This window comes from Oryctolagus cuniculus, chromosome 3 (genome assembly GCF_964237555.1).
Source record: "Oryctolagus cuniculus chromosome 3, mOryCun1.1, whole genome shotgun sequence".
Taxonomy (NCBI): Eukaryota; Metazoa; Chordata; class Mammalia; order Lagomorpha; family Leporidae; genus Oryctolagus; species Oryctolagus cuniculus.
Window position 1 is genome coordinate 34,493,856 of NC_091434.1, and position 27,793 is coordinate 34,521,648.

General features: G+C 40.2%; 1 protein-coding gene across 8 annotated transcripts in view; it reads right to left on the bottom strand.

Moving 5' to 3' along the window:
• The window catches only part of PARD3B (par-3 family cell polarity regulator beta), a 1,151,792-nt gene that overhangs the window by 182,301 nt on the left and 941,698 nt on the right, over positions 1–27,793 (bottom strand). For all 8 annotated transcript variants that reach the window (XM_051849249.2, XM_070070340.1, XM_051849247.2 and 5 more), the window contains one exon: positions 12,315–12,617. In XM_051849249.2, coding sequence (XP_051705209.2) covers positions 12,315–12,617 — 303 coding nt within the window. The remainder of the gene's footprint in view (positions 1–12,314; positions 12,618–27,793) is intronic.

The window sequence follows — 27,793 nt, forward strand, 5'->3', positions numbered from 1 at the left end:
GGATATTTATGAGTATTAACGGTAAAACTATCTTTTATTGCCCTTTCTCATCCCACTGATTATTTATTGTTTGAAAAGATAAATACAGGCAAGCAATTGACCTAACAATGGCCTATTCTTGATTACACATCACATTAAATATAGAAATTATAAAGAGGGCACTTTGTAATCTGTCCTTAGCATCAGCAAAGATTGTGTAATGAAAAGGTATGTGGCTTAGCCTAATAGATTAATGCAAACCACAGGTTACAAGAGGCCTGGAGTGAGCATGGTGGATCAACACTAATCCAGCACCAGAACGATGGAGTGAGGAAGGGAGGGCTGTCAGGCAGACGAGGTGGAGCATGCACGTTCTTAACATATGATGAGTAGCTTCCAACTGTTTGCAATCCACAGTGAGAAATGCATTTGGTGTTGTATCCTAATACTTAGCTATACATAACCCTATATACGAAGTTACCTTAAAAAGTTTGTGGAAAATGAAATTAACATACATTTTAATGCAAAATTTCTGGAAATCTATGTGTAGTTTGCCATGATACAGATTTTCTATGAACTTTTATTTCTTCTTCTTCTTAAAGATTTATTTATTTGAAAGGCGGAGCAACAGAGAGAGAGGGGGAAACACACACAGAGATCTTCCATCTGTTGGTTCACTTTCCAAACAGCTGCAACAGCCAGAGCTGAGCCAAGCTGAGGCCAGGAACCTAGACCTCCATCAGGGTCTCCCACATGGGTGGCAGGGGTCCAAGCACTTGGGCCATCTTCCACTGCTTTCCCAGGTGCATAAGCAGGGAAGTGGATGGGAAGTAGAGCAGCCAAGACTTGAACTGGCACACCAGCATGGGATGGTAGTGTTGCAGGCAGCTGCTTAATTTGCTGTACCACAGCACTGGCCCCTTCCATGAGATTTTAAATTTTTTTAATTAATTTTCATCTTATTTGAAAGGCAGAGAGAAACAAAGAGAGATCTTTCATTCCATTCACTGATACATTCCCAAAGCACCCACAACATCCAAGGCTGAGTTGGACCAAAGCTAAGATCTCTGAACTCAATCCAATTCTCCCACATAGGCGGCAGGGACTCGGGAACTTGAGCCATTGCATGCTGTCTCCCAGCAGGTGCCTTAGCAGGAATCTGGGACCATACCAGATACTCTGTGGGTGACCCACGCAGTGATCTAACTACTCAGCTACTTGCATCCCCCCTCCAAAAACTTTTTGAAGACCTCCTCATACATACACAATATATACATTTCTACAGTCAAAAAATACAAAGCCATCTTTACCTTTATTACAAGACACCTAATAATATTTTCTAATCTTTTGCTATCCTATTTTGTTAAAAAAATGCTTAATGATCTCACAAAATTGATTTCAAGATATACTAATGGGCTATAACCTGTCGCTCCCCCTCTTCACGGAGGAACGACACAGGACCTTGCACTGTTCTTTCGTCTGCTCGGCCCTTCCCGGGTTTGCTGCTGGTTCTTCCCTGGTTGGCTACTATCCCTTCCACCTCCATGGAAGGGCAGTTCCCCCTGGCCACATTCCCCACTTCCGCAGGGGAGCGGCACACCGCCGGCCGGCTCTCTGGGGGCTGCACAGGTGTTCCCCTTAGATGTTCCTCTTAGATGTTCCTGGTGCATGCCGTCTCTCTCCTCCTTTATAGTCCTCTTCCACCAATCCCAACTCTGCTACCCACACGCCGAGTACGCTGCTCTCCTCCAATCAGGAGCAGGTCCCACAATAACCTATAGTCTAGAATAAAATACAGTACAGCTCTAAGCCCATGCATGCTTTCTGAGTCAGAACTGGGTTAGAATCCTGGCTCTGGAATCTTATTACCTAATGTCACCATAAGTATGCTTCCATTTCTCTGAACCTCCAGTGTCTCACTTGTGAGACAGATTGCTACCTCACAGGACTTCTGCCACTTTTCTAAAGCACAAATCTGAAGCATATTCACTGCTATAGTTCCCTGATGCCTATGAGCAAGTCCAGATATTTTTATCTTAGATTATCTGGTCTTCAACAACATGGTCTATGCTGGCCTATCACTGGTGTCCTGCTGACCCTGACTTGTACACTACACTTCCACACTTCTAATAAATCCCTCAACATATCATTTTTTCTCTTTGGGTCTTTGTGCATGCTATTCTGCCCATGTAATTAATTTCTACATGTTACATAAGTCACATTATAGATAACTTCAAGGAGACTTCTTTTATCAGCAGATATGCATTCAATGCCCTTCGCATGTATTCCCACATCTTTGGCTCACTCTTATCATAGCATATCACCATTACTACTTCAAATTACCAACTTCATCCCTTTGTTCTGTTCCATATCATTCTTTTTTTTTTTCTTGTATGAATAAGGAAATCCTTTATATCTCCTCTAACGTTCTAAAGTAAACAGAATGAATTGGATGAATATATCATAAGCATCAAATTATTTGTTTGAAAATATTCAAATCAATGCTTACATTCCAGCTTCAAAAATCAGAATAACCTTTTGGAAAGTACTGCTCAAATGTGCCACCTATGATCAGTGGTTAAGGATGGCGATGGTCTTGGAGATAGATGCTCACTGGAACTGACCCCACTTGCCTAACTCATGCGTAACAAAGGACACGGTTGTCTACGTTTGTCACCCCTCACAGCTGAAATCAGATGCTGACATAACTAGCATAGTCCCAAGGGCAGGACTCTTAGAAAGTGGAAAAAGTTAATGAGAATATAAAGTTTTACACAAACGGTATAGGGAAAAGTGGAGGGAATAGTATATCAGTTACTATCAGCCCTTATCTAGCCATAGAGATTCTTTCATGAAGAAATTCTCATAATTGTTTAAAACTCACTTACAAATTGATTGCAATGTGTCCTAAGGGGGGTCAGGGGAGGACTGATTGCTTGTTCAGCTGATGAGTTAAATTTCCATAGAAGGGACATTCATCACAAGGATTCCCAAACTGGTTGGAGATCACTTCACCTCTGTTTGTAGAAACTTAAAAAAAAAACTTTAAGTAAACCATTGTATTCACCAGTTAAGTCCCTAGACAGCTTCACAAAGTCTTGGGTCAGAAATAAGAGTTAGTATGTTGTTAAGCTAAAATAAAATAAACTGGAAAGATCACTAGAGAAAACGAGGCTGGGGACAAACATCAACAGAGGCACACGTTGTACATGACAAAACTGAGGTTCAATAAACACTGAACCTCTGAAGTTAACATGCTGTTGTGATGAAGAGATACCAATTACCCTGCACTGCCCCAGTAGCACAAGACTTGTTCACAGTCAGCTGTTCACATCTGACTACAGAGCTTTCCTGTCGATGCTTCTATTCTTCATTGTTCTTATCTTGGAATTTTCCCAAACATACTTTTTCAGTGGCCATGAAAACTGAGAATGCAAATTTTCCAGTTGCTTTAGTTAAGTGATATTATAAGTTATTCTGATAAAAATATTTCTACCTGAGTTTTAAAGAGGGTCCACACAATGTTAACCTCCCCCAGGGAGTTAATAAGAGCATATGAGTTTTTGACCAAAATGCTATATACATTCATCTATAACTTTTGCATCATTAAAGGGAAGTGAAAGGGTAAAAAAGAAGAGAAATCATCTAGAGGTAATCTAGATGGTAGGTTCCATGGCATGACTTCTAAAAGACATTAGAAATTTTCCTTTCTCTCTTGACTTCATTTCCTGGACAGATGAACTAGAAGTGACCTTTTAATAGAGTCTTTGCCAATAAATACTTGTTGGGGTCTTCTGGCAAATCTTTCAATGGAATGAATTTTACTTGATTATTCAATTCACCATTTGTCCCTTTTTCCTTCTTTTTCCCTAGAAAGTGAACATGAAACCTACACCTGCAACAGACATTTTAGAATTATGATGCAACACAAGGAAGAGGCCCAACACTGGAGAAGACAAAGAAGGAAAAAAGAGGAGGTGAGTCCATGGCCACCTAAATTCTTCAAAGGGTAAGACAAAAGTGTCAGTTGGTTTTTCTGTTGTTTACAGTCAAACAGTATCTGATATGGCATACTGTTGTCATTGACAGCTCTTGTGTGGCCCACTGAAATTGGGCTAATCCATTCTGTGTGCAGGTGTTGGTCTTAACTATCAAATGGACATTCAAGTGACATCCAGGATGATAAACTCAGTTCTGATTACAAGTTTAGGGACATCTATTGAGTTAGGACATTTAACATGCAATTGCCAATGTAGTACAGTGTGCAATAGCTGTATTATTCTATTATGCAAATGATATGGCTGATCTAACAGAATCTGAGTTGTTTCTTAATTTTCTTGACTTTTATCACCTTCTTTTTCTGTTTCTATTTTTGCTTCTGATGACTGTAACACACCAGCAGGAGTTAGGAATTAAACATTAACCATGTGACCATGAGACAGATAAAATCTAAAAGGATCAACAGCTATATATAATCAATTACCTTCCAAAATAATTATGTTTAATTCAATAACTTTCTCATTGTATAGCCTAAGACTATATTGTAGGTTCAATAATCATTCTATAGAGTTATAGTTGACATTTGTTGAGGTAGGCACTGGTTTAATTTCATTTAAGGCACAAACAATTTACAAGAGATAGAAACTACTCTTGTTCTCATTTTATATGGGGAAACTGAGGCTTTAAGAAATAAAAACATTTGAGCCAATGTCCTATAAAGATCAATACATAGCCTAAGGTCTTTCCCATGTTGAACGTATTTTCTGTTTCATGATTTTTACACCATTTGCAATTCCATGATTTTTACAACATGTATATACTTCTAGTAGAACACATTATACTGTGACTATTTATTTATGAGACAGTTTCAACTATTATACTAAGGTCTTTGATAGTAGCATTGTTTTTCAGTCTCTTTGTATGATCTGTGGAATGCGATAGATGCTCAGTAAAAGTTTGCTACTCACACTAGTTGATATCATACTGGACAATCAAGTCCTTTTAACCAGAATATTGAGGAGTTTTGTGCTCTTTGTTGCTTTAATTTCATAGCTCCCACAAATCAATAGTAATTAAAAAGCAAATATTAAGATTCTAATATTACACAGGGCCACAGAAAGTCTCCTTTTTGCATTATGTCTAAATGAACAAATTATTTGTGAAGACCTGAAGTGAAAAACATTATCTCTGGGGTTAACCAAGAAGTTTCAAGAAGTCTTCTTTCTTGTTAGAGTCATCAGAGTGGAAAATGAAGGGATTCTCACAAACATGGTGTACCTCAATAGCAGTAAGGTTTTTGCCAAGCTCTTCCACAATGCTCACAGATGGAGTGGAGAATGCAGACTATGCAAGCAGACTAGACTAACAGCTAACAGAAGATTTCAAAAAGTATTGATTAATGGATGTCTCTAGTGATGAGTTGCAGGGATTGCACTTGACATTGATTAACGATCTGATCTATGACATGGATGAGTCCACAATGATTAAATATGAGGATAATATAACCTATGAAGGACAGCTAATATATTGGAGAACAAAAATCAATACTTTGAAATATCTTTATTGGCTATAACCATGGTCTAAACTTAATAAGCAAATGTTTAACTTGGATAAAGAGAACATCCCACATTTAAGAAAATCACTCTAAAAGTATAGGATTTTATACAATACATTGGGGAATTTGGCTTGATGGCAAGTCAAGAGAAAAAAGTAGAAATTTTAGTTAAAATGTATAATATAAACTCATAACTGATATGAGTTTAGTCCACATTAATAAGTGTACAGGATCAATACAAAATAATGCAAGAGTTCCATTGATTTCTGTGCTTTTCTGACCATATTTGAAATACAGTATCTAGTTCTATATGCCATGCTTAGCACAGGAATCATAAACTCAATAGACCTGAATATATTCAGAAAATGGATACCAAGAGGGCTACAGGTATGGAGTATAATACAAAAAGGGACTAAAATAGCTAGGGGAGTTTATACTGAAGTGATGATTATGCAGTGAACTTGTACAGTCATGTGCCATGCTTTCTGCATCCTTGTTAAGCCCAACACTGGCACTTGTTTGGATTCAGGAAATGTGTGTTAATGAAGGTGGTCGTAGTAGTCATTTCAAATATCTGAAGGTGTACTACTTCGGTTTAGGTTCTGTGTCCAGGTAGGTCAATCTATGATCTTTGGTAAATGCTACATAGAGACAGCATTTGGGTAGATAGAAAGTGAACATTTCTATCAATGAGAGGGTGAGTTAGACAGTGAGAGGGAGAGACAGAGAGAAAGGTCTTCCTTCCGTTGGTTCAACCCCCAAATGGCTGCTATGGCCGGCGCACTGCACTGATCCGAAGCCAGGAGCCAGGCGCTTCCACCTGGTCTCCCATGCAGGTGCAGGGCCCAAGCACTTGGGCCATCCTCCACTGCCTTCCCGGGCAACAGCAGAGAGCTGGACTGGAAGAGGAGCAACCGGGACAGAACTGGTGCCCCAACCGGGACTAGAACCTGGGGTGCCGACGCCGCAGGCGGAGGATTAGCCAAGTGAGCCGCGGCGCAGGCTGAACGACATCTTTTTGTGGGATTCTGAGGAGAAGATGCCACTGCTGAGTAGGGGAATAAGACTTGACCACTGATGGTCACATCCAACTCTCAGATTCCGTTAAGCCATTCATTGATTCATCCATTGCAAAAAATATTGATTGTGTATAGACTGTCTGGAGAACTGAGGAGACAAATGAGCAAAAGTAGGCCAGTTGCTCACTCTCTGAAGCCTGGACTTGAAAACAGTTGCCTCCACAGTGGGCTACATTCACCCTATTTGGGGAGAGGTGAGGTAGAAAAATACTAGAACTATTACTTATATTATGATTTTTAAAAATCTCATTTATATTTATCCTACATGTATTAGTGGAGCAAGTATATGTCATTTGGAAATAAATACACATATATTTGGGGGGTTTCACACCCCAAAACATTTTTGCTGATAGGGTATGTGATGAAACACACTTGGCAACCTCCAATAAAGAATGCCGAATAATCACACAGGCTACTGCAAAACTACAATTGTGCCGAGTGCCACATGCATCTTCAAGTTCACCTACTTGTAACTATTTGGTCCTCATCCAATCATAAAGTTTTCATTGTTCATAGATGAGGAGGCTTCAAAACATTCATAGTAAACAAATGATAAGATCGTATACATTATCTATGAATATTTTGAAACCCTTTTATACTGTGAGAGCCCTTTGCGCACAGGGCACTACACTGGGAGACTGACATTAGGAACCCTAGTTATGACACTTCTAAGGGAGGACTTAACCCATGCTATGCTGAAATTCTGGGACAATCACACTGGGAGAATCCAGCCCTATGTCTCTGTCCTGCTGGTAGGGCTTTATTTTAGCCCTTATCATTTACAGATGAATCCCTCATAAGACAAAAGCTTATTCTCAGAAGAACTAGAAGTTCAGGGCTGACTCTGGAGAAGCAAGGAGGTGAGAGCAATCGCTCCCATTAGGAAGCTACATGGGCCACATGCATATGACATGTCCCTCTGAGACAGAACCACATGAACAACAGGGTGGGCTTTATACACAGATACTAGAAATATACAAATTAAAATAATATTCAACCATAGGATATGTAAAACCATTTTTATAATCCTTTCTACAGAAAAGGAGGTGAGGTCAACCTATTTATGTCATTTAACTGCCTGATGTTGAAACCTGCGTGAACCCTTCCCACTCTGAACTCTAACTCACCTGTCTTGGCATAGAGTCCAACCTCCTCATGGAAGCCAGCCTGATTTCTACCCACCTCTCAAGCTCTCCTGATTTATCTCTTCCATTCATTCCTCTCGCTCAGGTTTCTGTTTTACTGAGTACATCATGCTCTCTTCCACTTCTGTTTTCACCCATGCTACCCACTGTCCCTCCAACAAAACAGAGCCCCAGCCCCAGAAGTTACCCTGTGCCTACTCTACAGCATTCTTATTGCATATTTAGGTCTTGTATAGGCCATTGGACTGTGAGCTCTGTGACAAGAGGAATGTACCCCTTTTCCATCTGATTCCTTGGTGAGCTCAGTACTGAATTCAAGTTCTGGCCTTCGGTACACACTTAGTAAGTATTTGTTGAACTATATGCATGAAGGTGAGAAATGGCATCATAGCAAAGTTATTTTACTGAAGGTCATGCAGTAGAAACTGGAAGAGGACTGGAGGTAGATCAGATTCATCCCAAAATCCATGGATTAATCTGCAATTAACGTGTTGGGATCCCAAATTGATGCCGATATATTGACATGGGTCCTGTTTACATAACTGGGAAATGGGAGTTGGGTCGATGCTGTCTGATCTCAGGCAAGTCACTGAACTTCCAGGGATTCAGTTTCTGCATTCATAAAATGACAAGGCCTCTGAATTCTTTTGCTAGCCTTGAAACCCCACAGTCCCATCCTGTAACAGTTCTGCTCTAATGACCAAGCTTATTCTGTAAATTCTCACCTCCCTCAATTCTCTTATTACAATTTTCCCTTTGCTCCTACTTCTCTATTGAGATTGTTCTCTGTAAATTAACTGATGGCCTCTTAGTAGCCAAATCCTCTTTTTAGTCTTCATTCTATTAACCTCCCCGAAGCATCTGAAAGTGGCATTTCTGTAGTATTTACTTAGCAACTTTCTGCTCATTTTAAACTAACTTTTTGGCTTCTTCTTTCTTCTCCTGACTCCAATGCCAGTCTTGTATTTCAGGTTCTTGCCACCTCTTGCTATTGTAATCATATCCTAATTGGTCTCCCAGTCTAAATCGTCTTTCTTCCCTTTTGCTAGAAGAGCTATTTTCCCCAAATACTAATCTACTAGCTCTTTCACTAATTACAGCACTTTCAAGGCTCCCTTGGTCCACACACATGCTGCCATGCATCCTGCAGAAGCCCAGGGCAGACAGCATTACTCCAGCTTAACTTGAGAACCCTTCTTCACACAGATTTCCAGACAGCTACTACTGATCAATAGGTTTCAATGTTAAGATGCAACCAATTCATTTATAAACTGACTGCAACCTAGTTGTCAGCTTCAATTCTCATCATTTTTCTTCTCAACTGTATTCTATGTTCTGGGGGCTTCTTTTTATTTAAGAAATACAAGCTTCATACATTTCATAACTACAACTTTAGGAACATGGTTATTCTTCCCACTGTATCCGCCATCCCACCCCTCTTCCTCCTCTCTGGTGGCTTCTAAGCATCCCTAACATGTGCTGCTCTTTCAGTCCACTCTACTCTAGTACATAATTCATTATTACATAAGGAAAACAATTTCCCGACTGCATTTTGTCAATTCTTACTAATCCTTCTGGAGCCAGTTCAAATGTCACCTCCTTTTGGAGGCCTTTCCTAACTACCATAGGCAGAGTAAGAAAATCTCCCTTTTCTATTTACATTATAATGCAATGATCCATTTCCATGGGTGTTGGTCCCCTACTGATTATAATACGGACTCCTCTAGAGTCTGAAAATATAGTCACCTTTGTATCTCCTCTAGAGCTTTCCCTAATTGCTATAATACAGTAGGTGCCAGATGAATACCTACTGAATGAGTGAAAGACCAAACAGATGGGTAGGTAAATGATGGTGCTCTCTAAGTGTAAATAGCATAGGTTTAGAACTTACAGTTCCTGCTGTGGGCCCTGCTGAGGACAGGGACACAGCAAAGGAGAGTAATAATAATATGATCCTAACAATGTCGTTGATAATTGCAAACATTATCAAATGCTTAACTACATGCCAAGACAAAAACTGCTTGCTTTAAGACTCAAAGAACAAGGAGCAAAGCAGTCTTTAAATGTAATGATTGATAAAAGTAGAATAGATAATTCCTAGTATAAAGGCTCTTACTCTGATCTGCCATCCAAAAATACAACAGTCTAAAACTCTACTGAAAGCAGCTTTAGATCATCTATTAGTATCTGCGGTCAGAGCCAAAAGTAAGACTGCATTACTCACATATATGTGTCTGGTCTAAGCCATAAATAACATTTATTCTTCATATCATTTTATAGTGGTGCAGTCGAGTATTCTAAGAAATGTCTTTCTTGGTCAAACTTACATAGGTGAAAATTAGTTTAGGACTGAATTTCCTAAATAGTCTTCCAAAGAATAATTGTAAGATCTAGGGCATCATGGTAATAAGCTTGTAAGTGACAAAATTTGGGGGTGCTGAGTACTGATGGTTATATGATCCTCTTAGAGACTTACAATGTACATTAGCATATTGGAAGGAAGGAAGGAAGGAAGGAAGGAAGGAAGGAAGGAAGGAAGGAAGGAAGGAAGGAAAGAAGGAAGGCAGGCTGGTAGGCAGGCTATTCCTGTGGCTTACCCTGGGATTCTCTATAGGTATTTTTTTTTTTTTTTTTTTTTTTTTTTTTTTTTTTTTTTGACAGGCAGAGTGGACAGTGAGAGAGAGAGACAGAGAGAGAAAGGTCTTCCTTTGCCGTTGGTTCACCCTCCAATGGCCGCCGCTGCAGCCGGCGCACCGCGCTGATCCTGGCAGGAGCCAGGAGCCAGGTGCTTTTCCTGGTCTCCCATGGGGTGCAGGGCCCAAGCACCTGGGCCATCCTCCACTGCACTCCCTGGCCATAGCAGAGAGCTGGCCTGGAAGAGGGGCAACCGGGACAGAATCCGGCGCCCCAACCGGGACTAGAACCCGGTGTGCCGGCGCCGCAAGGTGGAGGATTAGCCTATTGAGCCACGGCGCCGGCTCTCTATAGGTATTTAACTTGTAAACTTTTTTTTTCTTTCAACAGAATGCCTCATATTTGTATGCATATCCTTGGGATTGGTATAAGGAAATGTTGACTTGCAGGTTGCTAGAAAGAGTGCTCCTGCCCTGGGATTCTCACAGTGGACAGATGCAAAAACGATTGCTAGGAAGGTATCTCTGGTTTCCGAAAACCATGACTGACTACGCTTTGGGTCAGAACAGACCCATGCCTAGTGTTATGTTTTACATAACAAAATTCACTCCTATATGAAAGCTGGGGAGAAAATACCAGGTCTTAATCAATTCTTTGAATTAGCAGTTTAGTTATTATGGCTGTATCACACAGTCATAGGAATTTATATTTTCATTTTGTCTCAAAGACAAACTTGACCATCTTTCTTTAATATTCTCAACTTGGAAGCCTGACAGTAAGGATTAAAAATTGCTCCTTCCTTCCCACTTGGTTATTGGAAAGGCTCTGAAAGGTAATCAGTCTTGTGAAGCTACACTTTACAGTCTGCATAAAAATGCCATGATTTCCCTTCCTCTCCCCAACCTAATTGAAAGTGCATAATATCACCCAGCTGGGGAAATGTAAACGGTAAACACACGCAATATATCATGCTATCACACAAAAGCTGGTTACTAATAGGGCCTGGGTGGTTGTCAGAACCCTAAGAAAGCTGCAAAAACACATCTCCCTTCTTCATCTAGAAGAAGTCTTTGCGGCTGCTACCCTTCTGCTTTCCACACTTCAACCCACAGTCAGATTAGAGCAAGGTCAGTCAACCCAGTCCTTGCATGTGTAACTGCCACGGTCACCTAACAAAGTCCATTGACTGAAACTCTCTTGGATCAGCCTCTGAAGAGCCAGGCAGTTTCCTTTTGGCAGGAGGTGGGGCTGGAATCACCTTGTTCCCTACCTACTTCAATTGTACTGACAGATGGGCCTATTATCTCTTTCCTTAGTGCTAAGCCTAAAGATCCTTGGCCTTGTCACCTCCCATCTCTCTCCACTTCATCAAATGCCTATTGCCAAGATTATCACCTTTTCTACCTCTGATCATCCATGAATATCTATACAGGGTCTCATTTTCCTTTAGTACAAAATCCCAATCTTACTTTTCAAAGTCCCTGCACTTCTCCAGCTATCTATAATTCCACTTCAATCACACCCACTTGGAAGCCATCATTTTCTCTTCTGTGACTCCTCACCTCCAAGTGTCACACCATCTTCTTGAATGACTCTTTTATAATAAGGCCCTGAGGAGGAAGGACAATCTTCCTTCAAAGTGCTCCTCATTAGTTCCCTGTCACAATATCCCTGCAAAAATTGCTCCCTGTTGCACCATGAACTCTACTACTACTATTCATTTATGCCACCTTATAACTGGCAATTGTTTTATTTTTGATGGCTGATACTTCACGGGTAGGTCAAAGTATAGCACTTGTCTAGGGTACTGTGTCATTTCAGTTTTAATAGATTGAAGGATATATTTTTATCTGCTTCAGCAGTACAGATGATTTGAAACTTACTGAATTAAAACTACATTCATCTTCCACTAAGTTATATTACCTGTCAACTGGAGCTGCTGGATGGTATGGCTTGTTGACCTTGGCATAGAGACCCTCTAAGTGGTCTCTCTCTGGTGACAGTGGACGGCCATCCCGAGGGTAACCAAGTGGGCCAGCCCGAGGAGGAGATGGAGATCGAAAGACATTTGCTGATGCACATGGCTCCCGAAAGTGGTTCACTCTGGCATAATTGGGGTCCATTTCATCATCATCCATATCATGCACCGATCCCATTGCACCAGTAGCATAATCAATAAGTCCTCTTGCCTGCTTTTCCCTTAGCTCCTGATGTTTTGCTCCAATCCTGAAAAATGAAGAAAAGGCAGCAGTGAATTTCACATGCTTATGAAACAGAGAACTTTCCTGAATCTTTGGTAACTTTTCCTTGTCACTTTCCTGTTTACACAAGATCATACCACGCAGAAATGCCAAAACATACGAGGATTAATTGTAGATGTCTGAATTTTATTTGTCATAGGGTCTTTACTTGGATAGCAATGCCATAAGTACTTTGACAACTTGGCCACTGATGACTATGCTGATAGCAGAATCAGAGGCTGACTTCCATTAACATTCCCTTCCTACAAATGGAATGTATTTGTGGGAACAGTGCATCTTTTGTGTGATGATGTTATGGAAGTCTTTCTTGGGATAGAGATCCATATGACATAATCCATCAGAATCTTATACATTTTTTCTATGATTTTACTGTTTAGTGCTGTAGAATGCCAGTACACTCTTCTAAATAAGAGCTTGCAAAAATTGATTTAAATATGAAAAAGAAATACAGAGGCTTTCTGGTCACTAAAAGCAGTGGGACTGGGGTAATTTATAAGAGAGTCTAAGTTTTTTGGCTACACAAATGGGGATCATTGTGTCTCATTATATAGGGGCTAGGGACAGACTAAAATAATGAAGAAATTAATAGATTCCTGACAGAGATGAATTGGCACATATAAGTGAATTAAACACCATTACTGGCAGAACTCCACAGCACTAAAGCCTTAAGTGATATTACAAAATGCTACTGCTAATCAGTGCATCTATAGACTACTGAGAATGGAGCAGGTGGATTCCAAATCCATCTGAATTTTGAAGATTTGCCATTTAATTTGGAAAGTGTTAGATCAGCTCTTCTAAAGTCTCAGGTATGTGTTAAAATGGAAAGGTCTCTCTGGCATGGTGCTGGACAGTGGTGATCTGGATGGTGTTAGTTAGGAGGTCTTCAGCTCTAATGAGGAAAGAGTGTGATCTTATGTCACTGAGCAAACAAGGTACATTCTGTACAAGATGGGGGAGTAAGACAGTGCTGGCTCAGGTAGCTATAGAAAGAGAAAGACAAGAAAGAATGGGAACAAACCTGATGCCCTGGGCACAGAGAATAGCAGAGGGCTGTGGGCTACAAATAAAAGATCTATATACTCCTGGGGACAGACATAGGAGGCCTGGAAAAGTTAAAAAGCAAAACCTGAAACATCTCAGGATCTTCTCCATTCAAATGGAAATAGCTGTTCTTGCACATGGCAGCTAGTTTTATTTTGCAAAACATCAAACCCTTTGTACAAATCTTTAGAAGCCATACTTCTCTTTTAGCAGAACAACACTTTTGATTAACTCATAATTAATTTTTTTTTTTTAGTAAGAAGAAGAAGGAGGAAAGAAACCAGAAGGAGAGAGGAAAAAAAAAGCAAAAATGCAAGAAGACCACAAACCAAACCAAAACAAACAAAAACCCCAAATCTAAAAGAATAAGAAGGCAGTATAATAAAAGAACAGAATTTGTCCCCAAATCACAACAGTTGAAAGTAAGTGTCAAAATACATTACCATATATCTCTTGTGACTAAGCTAAACCATGCACCTTACACATAAGTAATTAGAAGAATTTATATTTTTTGCATAAGGCAGCTGAATCTCCAAGGGATTTTGAATTAAGATGAAAGGAAGATTACACAGTAGGGCACCCATTAAGGGGCCTTGCCTGTCCTCTTTCAATGCATGTTAGTCCTAGATTCATGGTTGTTTGTTTTGAATAATTTTTGATAAAAAGATAACCTGCTTCATTCTGCAACAGAACAATCTTTCCAGGGACGGCACAGACTTGATTATCAGAGAATGCTTGCCGCACTATGGTGATAGGATGGATTTCCATTGCAAATAGACTAGCGAAGGACATCAATAAAGTGAGGGGGTGGGATTTTGTTGGCTACCAAGAGCTTCAAGAGAAATCATTCAGCAGAAAGATGAATATCTCACGGTAGCCATAAGGGGCTACACTTGTGCACTAATGGAAGAGGACAGTACCAAGCCTGATTTTCTAAATTCACAGAAATATAACACCAGTGTCTGTGTTCTGTGTTTCTTATCCCCTCATTTCTCTTTCTAGGATTTTTTTTTTTTTATTAATTAAGCTTGCTAAGAATGTAGAGGTTCTCTGGTGAAAAGTACTATGTAAATCAAAGCAGTACTCTATCTTGTATTTTTCCTGTCTAAAACAAAACCAAATTCTTCCTTGATCCTCTCTGCACCACGGAGTGTCTCAGTACTAATTTCATATTAATCACTCAGTAGGTGAAATACTAATTTCTTTGAACCATCATTATTATGCCATATATCAGGGGCTCTGCATGATGGGGGGTGGGGCAAGGAAATCTCTGAGAAGGAGTGAATGGAGCAAAGGAGGCCAACTCAGGAGAAAAGTACCAACGGAAGGCATTTCTTGGTTTGTAGTTCTGACCTCTGACCTCCATAGCCCAACTCAGGGGGAGAATTTAGTTGTTTAGGGGCATTTCCACCTGTAGATTTCCTCCCCACCAGGAACTCACCCTGTCAAAATATCTATTTTTTCAAAATTGTTTTTGAGAACACACCTCTTTTTAGCTGATGGTACAACTAGTTTTGCCATTCCCCTGAACACACTGCTTTTAAATTGTTGAAATCTCCTTTCCTTCCCCTATGAAAACACTGTGGTTTCTTTTTTCCATGACACCTCTTGGAGATCTTCTTTAATTCCATTTTGTTTAGCTGTAGGCTACTGTTCAGGTTTTTACATTGGCTACATCCCTACTGTCCAATATGGTAGCCAGTAACAATGTTTGACTTTCTAAATTTAAATTTGAATCAAATTAAAAACGCAGTTTCTCAGTTTCAACAAACTACATCTTAAGAGCTCAATGACTCCATTCAGCTAGTGGCTACTATATTAAACAATATGGATAATAAACTAATCCCCTTGTTAAAAAAATTTTACTAGGCTGTGCCAGCCTAGATTAATCTAAGAGTTTTTGCAATGTCACCTCATGCTACTTTAATTTCTACACTAAAAAGCTCCCTTAAAGAACACTTCATCATCTTTCTGTCCTATCAAAGGTTTCTAATAAGAGATTATAATGAAGGGCCAGCGCCGTGGCTCAATAGGCTAATCCTCCACCTAGCGGCGCCGGCACACCGGATTCTGTCCCGGTTGCCCCTCTTCCAGGCCAGCTCTCTGCTGTGGCCAGGGAGTGCAGTGGAGGATGGCCCAAGTGCTTGGGCCCTGCACCCCATGGGAGACCAGGAGAAGCACCTGGTTCCTGGCTTCGGATCAGCGCGATGCGCCGGCTGCAGCGCGCCAGCAGCAGCGGCCATTGGAGGGTGAACCAATGGCAAAGGCAGACCTTTCTCTCTGTCTCTCTCTCTCACACTATCCACTCTGCCTGTCAAAAAAAAAAAAAAAAAAAAAAAAAAAAAAAAAAAAAAAAAAAAAGAAAGAGAGAGAGAGATTATAATGAAGGATGGGGTAAAATTGTGGTTACTCTACTTGCCTCCCTGAAACTTGAAATGAGCAAACAATAGAGAAATTGGGATTGGGAAGGAGTCCCATCTACAATGGAATTAGAAAATGGCCATAATCTCATGTCTTGCAATGGAATTTGGACTGAGCCCAAAAGAAGAGGGGTACCAAGCATGGACACACACATCTCCAATAGGATATATACAGATGAGCACAGACAGCAACTTGTGTTTAAACTCTGAGGACAGGAGTAGGTACCTGGAACTGGGGGTTAAATCTTCCTGAGGATCTAACTTCAGAACAGTAGAGAGGCAGGGCTATGAGAGATATTTCCCTGAAGAAATTTCATGGAAGTTAACAAAGGAGAGGAGAAAAGTGTTAACCGGTTTTGTATCTGGCAGGCAAACTTCTCAGAGCAGAGAAACAAACCTAAACTCATCAACATAAACCAGTGATTGAGGAATCTTTCCTAAGAAGCAGTTGATCTGTTACCAGCATGAGCTGCTCTCTGAAAATGAAAGACCACAAACAACAGGACCCCTCGAGCAGTACCTGGAGCAAATCTAGCAAGAAGGTTTTGTGCAAGAACACACAGAACTGAAGGTGCTGCTGACCGTAGGTCGCTATGCCCATGTCATCTAGTGCTACAGCTCAGCACAGATACTTTAAAAAGGGCAAGCACTGTAAAACATTCAATTAATTAAGTGGGTCATCCTACCATTTATAAAAGTTAAGCGCAATAAAGGATAAAATACTGGAGTACATTGCATGTAGTAAGCAAAAACACTGTTTCAAGGAACACATTCAAGTTGTCTATAAAATCAGGCAAATGCACACTGCTCTCAAACACAATTCAAGACAACAGAAAAATGCTCTCAAACAGTGAAACACACAAAGGACATAGAGTACTGGTTGATCTGTCTTGGAAAAATAATGTAGGCATACTTTGCTTTATTGTGCTTTGCAAATACTGCATCTTTTTCCAAACTGAATTTTCTGGTACCCTTGTGTTGAACAAGTCTATAGGCACCATTTTCTCAACAGTGCAGATTATGGCTAGCCTTTTTGGCAATAAAGTTTTGTAAAAGTTGGGTATGTGCATTGCATTTTAGACATAAGGCTTTTGCACACTTAATAGACCACAGTACAATGTAAACATAACTTTTACATACATTGGGAAACCAAGGAATTCATGTGTCCTGCTTTATTAGAATATTTGCTTTATTGCCTTCGTCTGGAACTGAACCTGCTGTGTCTCTGAGGCGTGCCTATAATGAAAATCAGGCAACCAAAAATTGAATAAAAATGAAGAATTCATCCTGGTGCCTACAGTGCGAATGTTTCCTCAGATTCCTGTGTTGAAACTTAATCCCCATTGTGGTGCTACATGGATTAAGAGGGGATGCCTTTTGGGAAATGATTACAAAAAGGCTAGAGGGAATTAGCTTGAGCCCTTTCTCTCCAGGTAAGGACACCTAGACAGTGCTATCTGTGAGGAACTGATCTTCCTCAGTCACCAAATTTGTGGGTGTTTATTTTTTTTAAGATTTATTTATTTATTTGAAAGGCAGAGTTACACAGGGGCAGAGGCACGGGGTTGGGGGGAGGTCTTCCATCCATTGGTTCACTCCATAAATGGCTGCAACAGCTGGAGCTGAGCTGATCTGGAGCCAGAAGCCAGGAACTTCTTCTGGGTCCTCTCACACAGGTGCAGAGGTCCAAGGACTTGGGCCATCTTCTGCTGCTTTCCCAGGCCATAGCATAGAACTGGATTAGAAGTAGAGCAGCTGGGATTCAAACTGGTGTCCATATGGGATGCCAGTACTGCAGGTGGCAGCTTTGCCGGCTCCTCTGTTGGTGCTTTGCAGCATTAAATTACCCGGTCTTGGGCATTTTGTTAGAGCAACAAAAATTCACAAAGACAGGGGTAAAGCTCTGGAATGGCAGGTCTGGAGGTGACCAAAAGATTCACTTAAATCTGAAGCTAAGGCTAAACGCCAGTGGGAATAATAATCACAGAACATATTGAAGTATTATCAACTCTGACAATATAAAAAGGGCATCACTAACAAAAATCAAAAACTACTAAGTAGGTTTATTAGGACATAGTTAGCATTTTATTAAAGTGTATTTATTTCCTCATCTTATAAAGCAGGCATTAGTAGTTACTGTTTGAAATTAATAAATCAAGAAACAAAAGCCTGAGTATATTAATTTTAATCATAAAGAAACAATTGGAGGGCCAGTTCTGTGGTATAGTGGGAGACCTGGAAGAAGCTCCTGGCTCCTGGCTTCAGATCAGTGCAGCTCCGGCTGTTGTGGCCAGTTGGGGAGTGAACCAGTGGATGGAAGATGCTCTTTCTGTCTCTACCTCTCTGTAACTCTGCCTTTCAAATAAACAAAATAAATATTTAAAAAAAAAAAGCAATTGGGAGGACAAATTATTGGGGTGGGCATTGTGGTCCAGTGGCTTAAGCTGCCACTTGAGATTCCGCCATCCTATATTGGAGTGCTGGTCTGAGTTCCCTGCTACTCCACAATTCTGATCCAGCTTTCCCCTAACGTGACGGGGAGGCAGCAATGTTCCGAAGCACTTGGGTCTCTGCCATCTATATGGGACACCAGGATGGAGTTTCTGGTTCCTGGTTTCAGCCTGGCTCAGTCCTGGCTGAGGCAGGCATTCAGGGAGTGAACTATGAGACAGAAGGTCTCTTCCTTCTTTCTCTCTCTCTTTCCTTTCTTCCCTCCTTCCCTCCCTTCTTTTCTCCCCCTGACTCTTGTCATTCTGCCTCTCAAATACATACATACAGAAATAAATATTTTACAAAGAACATGTTACCAGTAGGGGGGAAATACATAAAACAAACTCTAATCATACTGATATAGTAGATAATAGAAAACAAAGGACACTTTTTCACTGTGACAAAAAAGAAGTTGACCAGATTTATGTTGTATTAGTGGAGTAAATTTCTTTATAATTAAAGAAGCTCTGTATGCTGAAAAGGAAAAGCACATGAAGTGCTATTATAGACGTGAAAGATGGGAGATGTTCTACATGGATGCTAATACAGGGTTATGACAGAAATATTACATAAAAAATAGGGTCACAGAATTCTCCAGTAAAAAAGAAATGACACACATATGAGTATTGATAAACATTTGTATGTCATGTACATACACACAGAAAATAACTGAAAGACTACACTAAAAAAATAACTGATTATCTATAGAGAGAGTGAAATTGAAGGCTGCCTTGATAAGTTATATGCTATGTGACTTTTTATATATTTTTAAGATAATTAAAAAAATTTTTTTGACAGGCAGAGTAGACAGTGAGAGAGAGAGAGACAGAGAGAAAGGTCTGCCTTTGCCATTGGTTCACCCTCCAATGGCCGCCGCGGCCGGCGTACCATGCTGATCCAATGGCAGGAGCCAGGTACTTATCCTGGTCTCCCATGGGGTGCAGGGCCCAAGCACTTGGGCCATCCTCCACTGCACTCCCGGGCCATAGCAGAGAGCTGGCCTGGAAGAGGGGCAACCAGGACAGAATCCGGTGCCCCGACCGGGACTAGAACCCTGTGTGCTGGCGTCGCAAGGCGGAGGATTAGCCTACTGAGCCGCGGTGCCGGCCTAAAAATTTTTTTAAATATAAAAATGTTTCTAAGAACTATGAATCATAGTACATCAAAAAATTTTTAAACATTAAATGCCCTGCGACCGGCACTGTGGCGTAGTGGGTAAAGCCACTGCCTGTAGTGCTGGCATCCCCTATGAGCGCCAGTTCAAGTCCCGCTGCTCTACTTCTAATCCAGCTCTCTGCTATAGGCTAGGAAAGAAGAAGATGGCCCAAGTGCTTGGGCCCCTGCACCCATGTGGGAGACCCAGAGGAAGCTCCTGGCTCTTGGCTCTTGGCTTCAACTCGGTGCAGCTCTAGCCATTGTGGCCAACTAGGGAGTGAACCAGTGGATGGAAGATATCTCTCTCTCTCTTACTCTCTCCTTCTCCTTCTCTCTCTGTGTAACTCTGACTTTCAAATAAATAAGTAAATCTTTAAAAAAAAAAACATTAAATACCCTGTGCTGGCAGTCATCTTCTGTCTTCTGAATTTCATTTCTCATGACATCATTATTAACTCAGTTATGATATTTTGTACCAATTACTGTTTATTGAACTTGTATGTGATCCCTTCAGATCAACTGCTTTTCCAAGAATATCCACTTTCCATTAATCAAATATGGAACTCTGGTTTTCTCTAGTGAAAGGACTAAGTTTACTCATACACAGTTATATTTTTTTAAGATTTATTTATTTATTTGAAAGGCAGAGAGAGAAAGAGAGAGAGAGAGAGAGAGAGAGAGAGATAGATAGATAGATCTTCCATCTGCTGGTTCGCTCCCCAAATGGCTGCAGTGGCCAGAGCTGGGCTGATCTGAAATCAGGAGCTTTAACCAGGTCTCTCACAGGGGTGCAGGGGCCCAAGGACCTGGGCCATCTTTCACTACCAGGCACACCAGCAGGGAACTGGATAGGACGGAAAACAACTAGGAATGAACCGGCGCCCATGTAGGATGCTAGTGCTGCAGGTGGCAGCTTAACCTGCTACACTATAACACCCAACCCGCATACACAATTCTATATTGACCTCAACAATTTATCATCTCCTCTTCAACTCGTGCATTTAGTAAGCCCTTTATTACTCTGTAATTATTGTAGAATTATGTAGTTCTCTCATTTACAAAGTAACAGTATGTTCATTACAGCACCATTCACAGTAGCCAAGAATTGGAATCAACCTAGATGTCCATTAATGAATGGATGGAAAAATAAAATGTGGTACATACACAATGGAATATGATTCAGTCATAAAAAACAAAATCCGGACATCTGCAGCTAAATAGACAGAACTGGAGATTATTATGTCAATAAAATAAGCTAGAATAAAAAAGGAAATACCATATGTTTTCTGATATGTGGAAGTCAAAAATGAATAAAACCAATTTATCAGAACTTATAATAGAGTTTGGTAGAGGCTGGGGAAGGTGGGGGAAAGGGAGAATGGAGGAAGGTTGGATACCAGGTACCAAAACACAGATGGAAGTACTAGATTCAAGAGTTACAAGGCACAGTAGAGTCTATGGTTCACAATAATGAATGCTCTACTGTATAAGGAATTAGAATTGAGGAGTTGATAGTCTTCAAACACAAAGAAAACTGGAAGGACAGCTGCCTGGTTTGACAGGGTTACACTGTGCATATGTATTGAAATATTGCAATCACGGTATACCATAAATGCATACAAGTACTGCATGTTAATGAACCATTTAAAATATAACATAATTAATAAAAGAAGGTAAATAAATATTTATAATGGAACAACAGTCCTTAGGTCAATAAGTATGCAGCCATTTACTAGACTCCTCAGCAAGAGCTCAGGGGACAATGTTTTTTATAAAGATTTATTATTTCATTTATTTGAAAGGCAGAGTTACAGAGAGGGAGAGAGGTCGTCTATCTGCTGGTTCACTCCCCAAATGGCCACAGTGGTTGGAGCCAGGTGGATCCAAAGCAAGGAACCAGGTGCTTCTTCTGCATCTCCCACACTGATGCAGGGGCTCAGGGACTTGAGCCATCTTCTACTGCTTTCCCAGGCCACAACAGAGAGTTAGATTGGAAGTGGAGCAGCCAAGACTTGAATTGGTGCCCATATGGGATGCCAGCACTGCAGGAGGCAGCTTTACCCACTACACCATAGCATCAGCCTTTGGACAGTTTTTGTGAATTGACAACAGCATGTGCTTTACATTTGAAAGCTGGTTTTGCTGGATATAAAATTATTAGCTCATCTTTTTCCTAGAGTATTTTAAATATGGGGTCCAATTTTTTATGACAAAGAGCTGCTATTGAGAAAGCTGGATAATAATCTAAAGGGGCAGCATTGCAGTGTAGCAACTAAAGCTGCTGCCTGTGATGCCAGAATCAAATACGGGTATGGGTTTGAGCCCTGAATGCTCCATTTCGTATCCATATCCCTGCTATTCACCAAGGAAAAGCAGTGGAAGAAGGCCCAAGTGCTTGGGCCCCTGCATCTATATGGGAAATACTGATGAAGCTCCTGGCAGGCCTGGCCACCTGGGGAGTGAACCAGCAGATGGAAGATTCTCTCTCTCTCTCTCTCTCTCTCTCTCTCTGTGTGTGTGTGTGTGTGTGTGTGTGTGTGTGTGTCCCTCTCGCTCTGTAGCTCTGATTTTCAAATAAATCTTGAAAAAAAATCGGGATAATAATTTAGGTTGATTTCCTTTATAAGTTACTTAGAAGCAACTTGCTTTTCTTGTTTATCTGATCAGGTTTCATTTTCTTTCCTTAAAAGTACAAGAGCTTGGCCGGCGCTGTGGCTCAACAGGCTAATCCTCCGCCTAGCGGCGCCAGCACACCGGGTTCCAGTCCCGGTCGGGGCACCGGATTCTGTCCCAGTTGCCCCTCTTCCAGGCCAGCTCTCTGCTATGGCCCAGGAATGCAGTGGAGGATGGCCCAAGTGCTTGGGCCCTGCACCCCATGGGAGACCAGGAGAAGCACCTGGCTCCTGCCTTCGGATCAGCATGGTGCGCCGGCCGCAACGTGCTGGCCGCGGCGGCCATTGGAGGGTGAACCAACGGCAAAGGAAGACCTTTCTCTCTGTCTCTCTCTCTCTCACTGTCCACTCTGCCTGTCAAAAAAAAAAAAAAAAAAAAAAAAGAGTACAAGAGCTTACTCAAAAAGTCATCTGGGTTGATATCTCTTTCAATATGTACTGTTAAGTATATTTTTATGTCAGAGAAATTTTCATGAATATACTTCAGGTAATAGTTATTGGATACAAGTTTTATATAAAAATCCATTGTATTTTTACAAAATAATAGTGAAAACTAGATAATAAAATCAATAAAATAATATCATTTATTTATTTTTTAAACTTTTATTTAGTAAATATAATTTTCCAAAGTACAGTTTATGGATTACAATGGCTTCCCCCCCCATAACTTCCCTCCCACCTGCACCCCTCCCATCTCCCGCTCCCTCTCTCATTCCAGTCACATCAAGATTCACTTTCAATTATCTTTATATACAGAAGATCGATTTAGTATGTATTAAGTAAAGATTTCATTAGTTTGCACCCACACAGAACATAAAGTGTAAAAGATTATTTGAGTACTAGTTATAGCATTAATTCACATTGGACAACACATTAAGGACAGAGATCCCACATGAGGAGTAAGTACACAGTGACTCCTGTTGTTGACTTAACAATCTGACACTCTTGTTTATGGCGTCAGAAATCACCCTAGGCTCTAGTCATGAGTTTCCAAGGCTATGGAAGCCTCTTGAGTTCGCTGACTTCTATCTTATTTAGACAAGGTCATAGTCAAAGTGGGAGTTCTCTCCTCCCTTCAGAGAAAGGTACCTCCTTCTTTGATGGCCCATTCTTTCTACTGGGATCTCACTCGCAGACACCTTTCATTTAGGGTTTTGTTTTTTTTTTTTTTTTTTTGCCAGAGTGTCTTGGCTTTCCATGCCTAAAATACTCTCTTGGGCTCTTCAGCCAGATCCGAGTGCCTTAAGGGCTGATTCTGAGGCCAGAGTACTGTTTAGGACATCTGCCATTCTATGAGTCTGCTGTGTATCCCACTTCCTATGTTGGATCATTCTCTCCCTTTTTATTCTATCAATAAAATAATATCATTTAAAATAATTCAGTAATGGGGCTGGTGTTGTGGCATAGTGGTTAAAGTCACCACCTATGACATTGGCATCCCATATAGGCACTGGTTTGAGCCCTGGCTTCTCCACTTCTGATCCAGCTCCCTGATAATGCATCTGGGAAAGCAGTGGAGGATGCCCCAAGTGCTTGAGGCCCTGCACCCATGGTAGAAACTCAGAAGAAGCTCCTGGCTCCTGGGATTGGTGTGGCCCAACCCTGGCTTTCACAGCAATTTGGGGAGTGAACCAGCTGATGGAAGATCTTTCTATCCCCCCCCCATAACTGTGCCTTTGAAATAAATATAAATAGATCTTACATAAAACCCTCAATATTGATAGCAATTCATGCAAACTGTTCTATAGACAAATTATTATCCCAGTCAAGCTTGCATCAGTTTTGCTTTCTAAAAATAAAAACACAATTGAAAAAGTTTGTTTGGAAAGTTAAAGGATATCCAAGGGTAGCCAAAATGATTTTGAATAATAAAGTTGGAAGACTTATTGTACTGACTTCAAGACTGTATAAAGCTTTAGTAATCAAGCCAAAAGTTAGAGAAATACACCAGCAAAAGAGAAGACAGAATGTAGTGATAGGCCCACACACACTTGTCAAACGATCAATAATAAACGTAACAAAATAACTCAATGAAGAAAGGAAAATCTCTTCAACAAGGGGTGTGGATGTCACTGCATATACAAAAGGAAAACAAGAACCTTGACCCCTACATTACACTATCACAAAAATCAATTCAATACAGACAATAGGGTTGACTGTAAATGCTAAAGGAATAAAGCTATTAAAATAAAGGCTAATATCTTTACAACTTTGGCAAAGAAATATTTCTTAGGGAGAAGACAGAAAACAAGAAGCATACAAAGATAAAAATTGGTAAACTGTACTTCATCAAAATTAAAAGTTCCTCAACAAAAAGCACCAAGAGTAGGAAAATGAGAAAAAAATGTTTGTAACATACATATCTGAAAAAGAATTTGAAAAATACATATATAAAACACTGGCACAGAAAAATGATCTGGACATTTTAGAACAGGGTAAAAGACTTGAACAGATAATGTCACCAAGGAAAATGTAGAAATGCCTAACAGGCAAACACAAAAGTGCTCAACCTCATAAATCATCGGGGAAATGCAAATTCAAGCCACAATGAGAGGCTCTCACTACAATGAAGGAGAGTGACTATTAAATATTGGAAAGGATATGAAACCTCTAGAATGTTCAAACACTGCTGGTACAAGTATGAAATGACATGATTGCTTTGAGAGAGTCTTGGAGTTCTTTGAGAACTAAACATACACCAATGCTATGACCTAGCAATTAGCCTCTCAGTTACCCTTATAAGGGAAATGCCCACATTTGTTTACAAAAGTCCCTGAAGAATGCTCGGTGGAAGCCTGAACCATTAGCAAAAGAATAGAATTAATTCCGATGCTCATCCACAGAAGAATGGATAACTAAACTATCATAGAGTCATGTGAAAGATTATAAATCAGCTAGAAATGAACTACTGAAACACCCATGACATGGAAGAATCTCAAAATTATCCTGTTTAGTGAAAGAAGCTGGACACAAAAAAGCATTTACTGTGTTATTCCATTTGCAATACACTCTAGATCAGGCAAAATGATGCTATAGTGGTAGAAATCATATCAAATCCCTCTCCATCAAGTGGGAATTGCACTGAATAAGAAAGGACATTAGGGAACTTTTTTTTGTAAAGATTTATTTATTTATTTGAAAGGTGGATTTACAGAGAGGCAGAGACAGAGAGGAGAAAGAGGAGAGAGAGAAGGGAGGAGAGAGGAGAGAGAAAGAAAGAGAGAAAGAGGTCTTGCATCCACTGATTCACTCCCCAACTGACAACAACGGCTGGAGCTGCACCAATCTGAAGCCAGGAGCCATGAGCTTCTGGGTCTCCCACATGGGTACAAGGGCCCCAGCACTTGGGCCATCTTCTACTGCTCTCCTGGGCCATAGCAGAGAGCTGGATTAGAAGTGGAATAGCCAGGACTCGAACCGGTGCCCATATGGGATGCTGGCACTGCAGGCGGCAGCTTTACCTTCTATGTCACAGTGCTGACCCTAGGAATATTCATTCTTAAGTTATAGATATGTTCCATATCTTAATACACTTGTGAAAACACAATAGAGAATGATCTTTGGCCTATAAAGCTCTGAGTATTTCACTGTATGTCATGTAAAAAAGAACTTAAGACACAAATAAAAAACAATACGGCAGACTGTGATTTACACCTTTTAAACCCATGTGATAAAATCTAACAAATTGAGAGTAGTAATTCTAAATTACTCATATGATTCTTTTAAAAATCAATTATCTAAAAAATAGTTGTTACCATAACAAATTAACAGATGAGCATGATTCTTGCGGGAAGCACACCATTATTCAAGTAATTTAAATTCTTTAAAAATATAATTTGTAGGGACCAGTCCTGTGGTTTAGAGGGTAAAGCTGCCGCCTGCAGTGCCGGCATTCCGTATGTGTGCCAGTTCTAGTTCCGGCTGCTCCACTTCCAATCCAGCTCTCTGCTATGGCCTGGGAAAGCAGTAGAAGATGGCCCAAGTCCTTGGGCCCCTGCATTCACGTGTGAAACCTGGAAGAGCTCCTGGCTCCTGGCTTCAGATCAGCTCAGCTCTGGCTATTGTGGCCAACTGGGGAATGAACCAGCAATTGGAAGACCTCTCTCTCTCTGTGCCTCTCCCTTTCTCTCTGTGTAACTCTGACTTTCAAATAAATAAATAAATATTTTTTAAAAAGTACAATTTTTAGGCCAACTACTGAGTTGAAAAATAAAAATAATTCATATGGATCCATAAAGACATCCTCTAAAGATGAGTCCAGTTGTTTTATGTCTATTATAAGGCTTCACATCCACTGTTTAACAAATATTTATTGAGCACTTACATATTTGACTTTTTTTTTAATTTGGCTTGTTCTTGATGCAATGGTTGGAGTTATATAATATATTATATATAATTATATAATTATCATATAATTATAAATTATACCATATATTATGTTTATATAATATATCATATAATCATAATTATATAATTAATTATATAATATATAATATATTATAATGCCAGTCCTTGCATCTAGAATAAATAACAAGCCTAAAAAAGTATATATATATGGGGGGGAGGGGGAAAAGGAGGGGGAGAGAGAGAGAGATCCTTGCCCTTGTCGAATTCATCTTCTACTATGAAGAGGGTAATCAGAGAAATGATACAAATTTTAAGTGTACTTTTAATTAGTAGTATAAAGAAAACTAGGAAAATATGGTTGAAAAGAATTGGTGAAGATTATATTTTTAAGTAAGAGGCAAGAAAATGTACAATTGACAGTACTAAATGAAAGACTCAAAGAAGACAAAAATTAAACATACAGATATCTAGGGAAGAATATTTTAAGCAAGGTGGTATTAGGTACAAAGTCCCTGAGGCAGTCAAGTGCTGAAAATAGCAAGTAGGATAGGGTGAGAGCGTGAGGCGTCAGAGAAGCCCGAGAGAAAATGAGGACCTAAATCTCTCAGAGCCTTCAGATCTGTAATAAGATTTGGCTTTTAATCTCAGTGAGATAGGAAGTCAACAGGAAGTTTGAAGCAGAGAATGATTATGATTTGACTCCCTCATCAAAGGGATCTCTTTGGCTGTTTCTTTGAGAATAGAGTAAAGATGGTGGGGTCAGTACTAGGTGTGAGAACAGCCACGGTGTTAGGGGGTTATTACCAATAATCCAGGTGAGAGAAGATGGTAGCATGGATAAAAATGTAGTAGTGAAGAAGGTAAGTAGTTGAGTGGATCCATGGACTAAAAAGAAACCTGGATTAAACCCAAAATTCCATAGTTAAGACTACTCTCCAAACACCCCAAGTTTGGGAAGTCATGCTGCATGTAAGAGTCCATCTCATCTAATATTTCATCTAGCAAGAAGAAAG